Source organism: Nicotiana tabacum, chromosome 5, assembly GCF_000715075.1.
Source record: "Nicotiana tabacum cultivar K326 chromosome 5, ASM71507v2, whole genome shotgun sequence".
NCBI lineage: Eukaryota > Viridiplantae > Streptophyta > Magnoliopsida > Solanales > Solanaceae > Nicotiana > Nicotiana tabacum.
In genome coordinates, this window is record NC_134084.1 from 10,540,308 (window position 1) to 10,551,100 (window position 10,793).

The window sequence follows — 10,793 nt, forward strand, 5'->3', positions numbered from 1 at the left end:
TGGGTATTATTCTTCTCATTCTATTGAGTTTAATAGTAGCAATTTTTTTGGATCTTCTTCTTTTTCTTCTTTGGGCTAATTCATTCAAGACCTTTGGCAGAAATTCTCTACACTGCTATTTTTACCATTGCGCTAATTGCTAAGAAACTACTTCTACTTGCAGAACAAATAAAAAGAAAATACAATCTCAAAATTTTCATCCAATTGGACCTTCATTAGGAAGAGTCTACTTCAATTCAATGGTGCAAACTTAAGTCATTTCCTAATAACATTGATAAACTGATAAATAGATGACATTCTTTCCCTCTAAATTTAGTGTAGATATATAATAAAAGGATAAGAATACAAAGGGGAAGGAGAATTTAATTTAATTGCTCATAAAAAATAATACAAAATAATAACTATGATGATTATTAGTAGATTTATAATATACAATAAATAATAAAAACAACTTCTATGCTTACTCTTTGAATTAATTCAAGCCCATCCATGTAGAAAAACAATACAATAATATTTGTATTATACATAAATACTAAATGCGAAAAAATTAAAATTTTGATGAACATAAACTAATTTATAAAGAGGAGAATAGATATAATATGATTATATTCACAATTTAAATTTATTTGATAAAATTAAGTAAACAAATAATACTTAAAAATATTGTTGATATATCAATAAATAGAGTAGTTGACAACGATATTAAGCCATGTGGGACTTTTAGGACAAAATCTAATAAGATTTAGGATAAAGTCTAATAATATTTAGAATAAAATATAATAGAAATTAGCACAATATTTACTAAGAATTTTTAATAGATATTTTGAATTGAGTAGTTTGAGATTATGCCAAGTAGCAAGCTAATAAAAAGCCACTTTATAATTTTAAGATAATATATGTTAGACTATATAATAAATTAAAATTGTATTCAACGATAAATTTTTGAATCTATATATATATACACACACACATAAAAGTAAGAATATAACATCACTATTTACAATCCACATAGCTAATTGAGAGCTACAAGATTTCATAAAATAACTAAATAAGTAAGACCAATAAATCGAGTTACTGAATTAAGAATCTATCAAAAAATAAGTTGAAAATACCTTATAATTCAGTCAAAGATAATTTTCACATTATTTTTTAATTATTAAAAGACATAACATTATTTTTCTCATATGAGACTATTTTTTTTTTATTTGCATCGGGTGTCCGAGTCTCTTCGAGCTCCGACTAATCCCGGGGGTGCACAGGCCCTCGGCAAGGAGTTTCCCGCAAGTGCACCACGGTTAATTCAGGTTTTACCCAGTCCGATGGCCCTCAGAAATTGTTTGCACCCAGTGAGTTTTGAACTTGAGACCTTGAAAGGGAGCAAACCCCAAGGCTCTAAATATACATCTCTTTACAAAAGAAAAACTTTATGATCTTCATTATGAGGACAAAATTAAAGGTTCTAACGATGATTATGATGACAATGATGATCAAATAACAAATAAAGTTATAAAAATAGAAAATCAAGCATTTTTTAGATTCATTAAATTATAATATATTCTAATCTGTGTAGAATCGTGTTATATTTTTAGATTGTGTGGAGCACAAACTATATAATTATTTCACCCGTTTTAATTATGCGGCACTTTTTTCCTTTTTAGTCAGTATAAAAAAGAATGTCACCTTTCCTTACTTAAAAATAATTTTGTTAGTAGAATGTATACTTTACCCCTTAATGAATTGATTTGTAGGCATATAAATATTTATGGTTTATTTTAGACCACAAGTTTTAAAAGTCTTTCTTATTTTTTACTAACTCGAATGCTGCCAGATAAATTGAAAAGAAAGGAGTATGATATTTTAGTATCATCCAAGAGTTATTCGATGATTATATGATTTATTTAATTTAGTTACATATTTTTATTATAAGGGTACTTACATTGAGATAAGACGATAACTACAATTTTGTTAAAATGTATACAAACAAATCAGATCATAAATGTTTGATATGATTAATATTCTTTAATAAAGTCCGTGCATCACGCGGGTAGTAATATTAGTTAGAATTAAAATTGCATAAACTTCATTTTAAAGCTACTAGTTACACAAATAAAAACATTTAAATTTATTAGTTGCATATTAGAAAAAGAAATCGTATAAATGAAATACAAAGTTTTATTAGCATCAAATAATCATTAGGAAAGACTACCGCTTCTTGTCATAGCAACATGTTTTAAAACCTTTTGCGTTGAAATCATGTTCGTGCATGGAAGGTACAAAGATTTCTTGTAAATAAGAAAACTATAAAATTGAGAATATAATATTTTTTATGATTGAGAAAAGCAAGAGCCCAAACTCTTATATTCTCTCTTGTAAATGCATATTGTACAAATAACTATAATTATTAATGAAATTATAATTTGAACCAAATCATCAATATATTCGTGAGGGACAAAAAATGCATGAGTGGTTAATACATGCTCTCTCTCTCCCCCTCTCTCTATCTAACTCTCTCACTATCTGTCCCGATGAACATGACCGCGAACCTTTAATTTTGTTATGTACTAATATTTTAATTTTTTACTAGTCAAAATTCTTAAAAATTACATAAATAATATATTAATGTGCCCTAAATTATAAAATAAAATTAGATGAAAGCCTTCGTGCTTTTAATATAGATAAATAGATAGATAGATAGACATGAATCCTACATAATTCAAATAGAAAATGTTAATAAAAAATTTAGGTAATTGAAAGTCTTAAATATTAAAAAATTAAATAATATTTTAATTTATAGTACATTATTAGATTTTTTTGAAATAAAACTTGTTCAATAAACGACTTTGTGGAATCACACAATTATAATCTTTGTAAATCGTTTGTTTTATCTGTCATTCACTTAATCATACATTATGCTTCTAGAAAATAATATATAACATCAAATACATTATTTAATACATTATTTATATATTTTATATATTTATTAATTCATAATTACTGTTATTACTTTTAGTAAAAAAAAAAGAAATAACATGTCACGACCCAAAATCTACTAAGGGTCGTGATGGCGCCGGACACCATTGTCAAGCAAGCCAACAACAAATAACTAGTAACTTCTCGTTTTAAATATTTCTGAAATCACTTTTTTTATACGTTTAAACAATACATAATAAATTCCACCAAATAAATAATGAAATATTTAACAATTTTAAATTTCTGAATAAACCCATAGACATCCCCGAACCCGGTGTCACAAGTGCATGAGCATTTACTAGTGAATGAAATAAAATACAGTGACTGTCCGAAATACAAGTGGACAGAAATAAAAATACAATGCAATACTCTGAAGGAAACTCTGCTGACTGCGGGGCGTCTCGATAATGTAGCTCACCTAAGTATCCATACCAACCATGCCACTATGCCACTAAGCCACTAGCCACACATAAACCTGTGCAACAAAAATGCACAGCAAGTGTAGTATGAGTACGAAAACAACGTGTACCCAATGAGTATCCCGTCTAATCTCGAAGAAGTAGAGACGAGAGGTCGACTTCGACACTTACTAGTAGTCCAATGATAATATAGTGAAAATGTGAGGAAATCATGGATTTTACAAAGCAATTACAAACTCATAAAGCCTGAAAACCGGTAAACAACTTCTCAAATAATAATAGATTTCCAAAGATTTATTTTTCATTTTCTTTATCAATTTCTCTCAGGCCAGGAAAGACAATTATCAACATCTATAAATCTCAGGCAAGCAATAGAAGCATGCACATATCATGCCGAGGTCGATGGCCCGATCCAACATAAATGTAAAATATGCACTGCCGAGGGTTGAACGGCGCGAACCATAGATGCATCTATTATCCTGCTCGCGAATCATACATGTGACACGGTCAACATAAATAAACAAGCACCCCGCTCGCGAATCATACATGCGACGTGGGCACACATAGATACACACATTCCAACAGCCAATTAAGAATTTATCAGTGAATATTTACCCAAAGAAAATCCAATTACCTTCTAACGATTTAAGAAAATATAGTTTAATCGTTTTAGAAATTCATTTACTAATTCAATTTGATTTAAGCAATTTAAGTTGTGAAATAGATTACAAATAGTTCAGATATAGCATGCTTTTGGGTCCTAGACTACTCGGACTTAAGCACAATAGTAGCTACGTACGGACTCTCGTCACCTCGTTCGTACGCAGTGGCGGACCCAGAATTTTGTGCAAGCGGGTTGAGTCAGAGAAGTCCATAACTAACATAAGCGGTATAAGTCGTATAAGCGGGTTCAAAAATAATTTCTATACAAAATTTACCTTGTTTTAGCCATAATTTATACATATACACAGTATTATTTTTTGACGAAGCGGGTTCAGTTGAACCCACTTCTCACCACTTGGGTCCGCCCCTATGCGTACGTAATAGGAGAAATTGATTATAAAAAAAATAATATTAACTTTGCATCTAAAAAAAAGTTAGAAAAATAGATTTCAAATAAAAATAAAATATTTTTTATTAATAAAAAAGTTAATGCCCCTCATAAAGCTTGGTTTTAGGCCACGAAATTGGTCGCCCCGGTAATACTTCACAAGAAAGGATCCAGATTATATATTGCTTGGTAAAAGAAATGACCTTCAGGCAGCACCTGCCTTTGCTAGTAACCGGACAAAGTCAAAATTGTTCTTGACATGGCACACTTAAAAGAGAATAAATGAATAAGTAGAAACATTAAGGAGAAAGTCGATAGCGATTTGTAACAGTATATAGCTGATGCATGAGAACACTATGTTACCAGGCGAGCAGGGCAAAATACACATGGGCGACATATGATCCACCACTCATATCAACTAGATAAATGAAACAACTCGTTGCCCATACACTTTGAGATATTAGCGCCAAACCTTTTTTTTTTTTTTTTTTTTAATGGTAACAAGTGCCAAAATGTTTTTATGTAACTACATTACTCTAAAGCTATAGTGGATAGCTTGAATCAACAAGCAGAGGCGAATCCAGAATTTTAAGCTTATGGGTTCCTATAACAATTTCAAGTAAATCTACATTAAGACCGGACCAACGTACCGGGTTCCAAACTAAATATTCCTATACTTTTAGTGAATTTTTTAGTATAAATACATATTTTATATAAAAATTACTGGGTTCACGGGAACCCGTACCCTTTGCTTTGCATCCGCCCCTGTCAACAAGGGTGTTAAGGGTGTTCAATATACAGAAAAATTGTGTAGCCTCTTTCAAAAGAAAATTGATGGTTCCATATGTAGCCTCTTTCAAAAATTATCTTCTTACTTACAGTTAACTTCTTACAATTGTGTATTTACAGAAAAATTTACATACTTGCATGTAAGATTTTACAGAATAATAGAAACTGTTTTATGCTAGCCAATTGTGTCTTCTATTTTTTAGTTTAACTATCTAGTATCTAGAACCTACTGATCCAACTAATTCCGGTTAACATTGCATAGCGCCCATCAAAGGGAGAAAGGTTCCATCTCGAGAACTCCAGTTAAAGGTGGAAGGATCCCATCCGTCCCACCATATCCATTGGGGTAACCAATTGTATCATATTCAGGATTCAACAATATGAATAGAAATCACAAAGCATTTCGAGCAACATCTCTTGCATGATGATCATATCATGAAGAACTATTAAAAACTCCACTGCCGAGTACAATCCTAAACTTGTCTATCACCTGCAGAGCAGTTTGAAACATAAAACTAACATTTGTTGAGTATGTTGCAATCAATACAAACCAGAGAAGACAAAAAATTATGGATGAGAAAAGACAATTGAAGCGTGCGGAGAGGATCTTGGAAAGCTCAGGAACTTCTGTTCCATTTTATCCCGAGACACATCATTCCCTATGAATCCAGCAGCAATGACCAACTTTTCTAGCACTGTTGCATTTTTGAGCAGATATTTTACCAATAGAAGTACAAATTTAATTCCACTTAATGATCCAAGAAAGTTACTGAACTTGATGGTCTTCAGATGTGGCAATGAGCAGTTAACATAATGTGTCTCAAACCTCCTGACCTGTTCACCCTCATTTGTGTAACTCAACAGCCGGTCCTGCAGGAAAAATCCGCTATGTTAACCAGTTATTCTCCGAAGATGGAAGTTGAAAGTCAAGAAGTTAATTGTGGATAAAATTAAAAAGGAGATGAATTTTCAGATTTAAGGAGCATGTCAAGTGCTGAGTAAATGTTACAAAGTGCTACATGCAAAAAACAAATAGAATGTTTGAAAGCTTCATTGAAGCTGATGCTTCGTCTCCTCGTGTGAAGGTGAGTACTACCACCCCTTGTTAAACATCTTTATCTACAACTACAACAAAGTTGACTGTAGAACTGGATGAGTCAGAAGCTGATAGTAATAAGATGAAGTTTCTGCCAAAGCAGCTCAAACTGAGCTATTTCCTTGAGGAAAATAACTTGAGAGCAGATTTAGCAAAGAGAAATGATCAACTTTTTAGACTAAAAAGCAGATCCTGAACTCCCTGCAAAGTAGCATTAAAACTTTCAAATACAATTATTGTCGCAGATTGGAAAGTCCTCCAATACAGGAACACTATTTTTACTTACACATTAGAGGCTTATCTCCTACAGTTTTGTCACAGTAGGAGAATCCTCAATCTTGTCTTTACTTGAGGATTGAACCGGTTCAATTCTTACATTTTTTTTTAAGTTAAGGCATTCAAGTCCCCCCTCTTTGTAACCTTTTATTATTATTTATGAAATATACCACCAAGGTGGTTCAAATTTTTTATACCAAAAATTCAGTGACTTTTTTCTCATAAGTACTTAAGAAATATATTGATATATATCGCCTTCTTCTACGACTAATAGTTGCTTGACAAAAATGAAGTAACAAGAATAGAGGTCTAAATGGAACTTACTAATGGTTTGTGATTTTTCCAGTCAATGATCAATGTCTCAAGATCCGATGAACTCTGCAGAAGGCTGTAAATTCCAGCGAAGTCCAAGTGTTTTAAGGCTGCATTAAGCTTTAAGAATTTGCAGCTTGATGGTGGAAATTGCCAACCTCTCAACTCCAGTATGGGAAAGCACTTACGAACCAAATACATAAACCAGAATATGTCAAACAAGGAAATGCGACACACCTAATAAATGACATGCAAATAGTTGAATAATTTGTAAAAACAGCTTGGATTATACGACAGTGTTTTGTCACAAGCCACATCAAAGTGTTCAAGGTTCGTTGGAAATCTAACGTGATCATTAATCACTTAGAAAAACCGATTCACATGACTTAAGAGTATGATCACCGTAAATCAATCGTCCATTGCAGATTCTTTATTCTCACAGCATCATTAAAAAATATGTTAAATAGCCACTGTCCAACTAAATTGGCGATGAGAATGTTATTCTTCAGTAGTTACAAACTTAGCTATCACATTATCCTACGTAGTGGAACTGTTAATGTTGCTAAACTGATAAATTAATAGCAAATAAAAAGTCGCAAAATGAATTTTGGATAATCAAAGAGTCAAGAGTATGAATGAACCTCGATGCACAAGGGACCTAATTCAAGATTCTTGACATGGGCAACACTGAGAAGAAGTTCCTTCAAATATCTACACTCCTTCTCCAATTTCTCTTTTTCATCTTCAAATTCAATAAAATCAACATTAAAATGAAGGACTGCAGTGACAAGTGAAGCCACATTGCTCTCGTGCAAGCGTATCTCATCGTAGAAGAACCCCGAAAGTACCAAATTTTGAATATACGGGGCAATTATTTCGAGCGAATTGGTATCTTCTTCATGCCATTTGTTACAACGATCATTTTCATCATTTTCATCATTTAATATGATCAATTTTCTCAGCTTCACAGAACTGATTTCCAAACGACTAATGCCCAAAACACTATCCAGTTCCAAGCTCTCCAAGTTAGGGCAACCCGACAATATCTTCTCCAACATATTATCCGTCAATTTCAGGTGCCCGATTGAAAGATAAACGAGACTACTCCAGTTCACACTACCAGAAGGGTTTAGCTGGCAGTTGTCTAATACCAAATTCCTTAACGTCGAATTCCTAAACGCAAACTGAGGAAACTTATATGCGAAATCTGGAAAACTGACACACACAAATTTAAGTGTAAACTCTTCAACATTAGCAACCTTATTTGCAAAATGTACCCAAAAATCCACATCTTTAACAATATAATATTTATATCTAAAAGGAAAAACCCTAAATGCTTTGATTTTCCCGTAAGACCTCCAATAGTGAAGCTCTCTACTGGTGGAAGCTACAAAAGTGAGAAGTTCCTTTTTGGTTATTTCATTAGAGGGATTATTGGGGACGCCGAAATTGAGCGACACTGCAACGGACTTCCAAAGAAACCGCCATCGCCGAGATAATACGCTGGTTCTCACAACTTCTTTTCCCTCCGGCAACATAGAGAGGATGTGACGTAGAACTGTGTCGGGTAAATGACTGAGTCGGTCTGGATCTCCTCTCGCCATGATTTTACTCTGCATTTCCATGGAGTTTGATGAGCAATGACTACGAGCGTCGCCGATTTTGTGCATTTTGTATTCCGGAGGGCAATTTCGGGTTTGGGTAAGTGGAGTCAGAAATTGGGCTTAGAATTTGTTATTGGGCTTTTGGGCCCTAAATGTTATACAAAACAATTTTTACCTCCTATAGCAAAAGTTAACACCTTATTTATTTTAAATAAAAATTATTTAAAAAAAATATATTCCATCGATACCTTTTAAGGTTTATAACAACAACAACAACAACAACCCAGTGTAATCCCACAAGTGGGGTCTGGGGAGGGTAATATGTACGCAGACCTTACCTCTGCCCCAAGGGGCAGAGAGGCTGTTTCCAGGAGACCCTCGGCTCGAAGAGGTAACAAGAGACACTATATTAGTACTATCAATATACTCATAATAAAACAACATAAAATACCATAAAAACCATAACATAACATAAATGCCATAAAAAACAAAGTAACAGCAATATAAGAGATATAGGAAATACGAGAAAGATGTAAGGTATATTTAATTTTGGTTAACTCCTAGCCTTAAGCTACTAAATACGCTAATCAGTTACAATATTTTCTTTCTCTCTCTACTTTGATACATCTCATTCTCTTCCCACATCCCATTAAAATTTCCGATACTCTTCTCTGTCTAGTTCGCTTGCGAATTCTATCCTCCATTGTAGTAGGAGAATTGTTAGCAAGAAGTCGATAGCCTCCATTAATTGATTCCTCGATATCCTCCATTAATTGATTCCTTCTCTGCTACGGAGGTAACCAATATACCTGGATTGGTCTCCAAACCAGCCAATTCCGTTAAGAGGCAAGAAAGCAACAGAGGAAGACACCTGAAGAGCAGATCACTATATATATGAGTAGAAGACTAGATGATAGGATTAGGCAATTACTGAGAGTATATTTTTACTGTTTAGCTTTGTAGATTTCTAACTACCCCTATTTTTTTGGATCCATTCTATTAAGATTGAGTAGCAAGTGTCGGATCCTCCATTAATTGATTCCTTCTATTCTACGGACCAAGAAGTTGTCTTGTGGCAGCGTATTTCCATGCCCGCAAACATTAGCGTTATTGCTGGAATTTTAATGGGGATTGTGTAGCAAGTGTCGAATCCGCCAAGGCTTGTCACTGTCGTTTTCCTTCCCATTCTCCTCCTAAACTCGTTCCTCACTGCTGTATAAGCTGGCTCCACTAGCCTCGTGAATACCGTCCCTGCCAATTGAAAAAATTGAGATATGGATGTTGTAGGATGATTTTCTGTTAATATATGTTTATGTATTTTTATGTATTTTATTGTATTCATTGTCTTTTTTTTTCATTGTAATTCAATGTATCTGGTTGCATTCCATGTATTTCATTGTATTCATTGTCTTTTTTTCTCATTGTATTTCAATGTATCCCGCTGTATTCTACGTATTTCATTGTATTCACTATCTCGCTATATGCCATGAATGTATTCATAAGTTTTTTTTTAATTAATATAATTTATGTATTCAGATGTATTATATAATTTCTCTGTAGATTGCTATGTTTTTGGGTATTTTTCGGTTGAGAATCTTTTTTATAACTGAAAATACAAATTTATGTATTATAATTGAGTTTGTTGGTTATCTTAGGAGTTTATTATGTTAATTGATTCACTTTCCCTTTTAAAACAGCGTCATCCCCTTTTTCACGCCGTGAATACAGTCGAATACAATAATTTATCCAGCTGTAATCCCATGTTTCACTCCATGAATACAGTCGAATACAATAACTGATTAGCTGGACTTCCCTGATTCACGCCTATTTTTGCTACTGTATTATTCATGAATACAATAGCTTAAATATATCGTATAACCACATAAAATGTATCTATAATCCGTAATATAGTAAATGGTATCTATAGATGACTAATTACTACTAAAAATAGTGCTTTATGAAAATTTTCCTTATACAAATAATATGATTTAATGTAAAAATTGCACGGGGCGCCCTATTTGATCGCCCACATTTAACCTATACCCATTTTTTAAAAACTTTTAATTTGTACCCACTTTTTAAATAACTTCAGCCCTCTTTCTCCTCTTCCTTCTCCTACTTTGTTTTCTTCTTCAAGTTACAAAATAAATTGGTATTTATCTCCAGAAGCAACGCTGCTTTAGTTATAATGTCAATTTTTTTAATTGAACAGTTCGGCAGTTGTACTTCTACTCCAAATTTACAACAAATTAGTCTTAGAAAAAAGTTTAAGTTAT

The 10,793-nt window shown here is 32.9% G+C and overlaps 1 protein-coding gene across 1 annotated transcript; it reads right to left on the reverse strand.

The window, feature by feature from the left end:
• Nucleotides 1-5,630: 5,630 nt before the first annotated feature.
• LOC107816952 (F-box protein At5g03100-like) lies at nucleotides 5,631-8,585 on the reverse strand. The gene is made up of 3 exons (XM_016642701.2): nucleotides 7,555-8,585; nucleotides 6,926-7,096; nucleotides 5,631-6,099 (listed from the first exon to the last, which is right to left on the reverse strand). The coding sequence occupies exons 1-3, from the start codon at nucleotides 8,581-8,583 to the stop codon at nucleotides 5,797-5,799; spliced, it is 1,503 nt and encodes a 500-aa protein (XP_016498187.2). The 5' UTR covers nucleotides 8,584-8,585; the 3' UTR covers nucleotides 5,631-5,796.
• Between the last annotated feature and the right edge of the window lie 2,208 nt (nucleotides 8,586-10,793).

Bases quoted from the DNA above. Each gene is read 5' to 3' on its own strand.
- LOC107816952 (XM_016642701.2), bottom strand. From the start codon at position 8,583: ATGCACAAAATCGGCGACGCTCGTAGTCATTGCTCATCAAACTCCATG. The intron at 7,097-7,554 runs GTTCATTCATAC...TTGGTTCGTAAG, and splicing joins TAGGTCCCTTGTGCATCGAG to TGCTTTCCCATACTGGAGTT. The intron at 6,100-6,925 runs GTAAGTTCCATT...TTTTTCCTGCAG, and splicing joins GGAAAAATCACAAACCATTA to GACCGGCTGTTGAGTTACAC.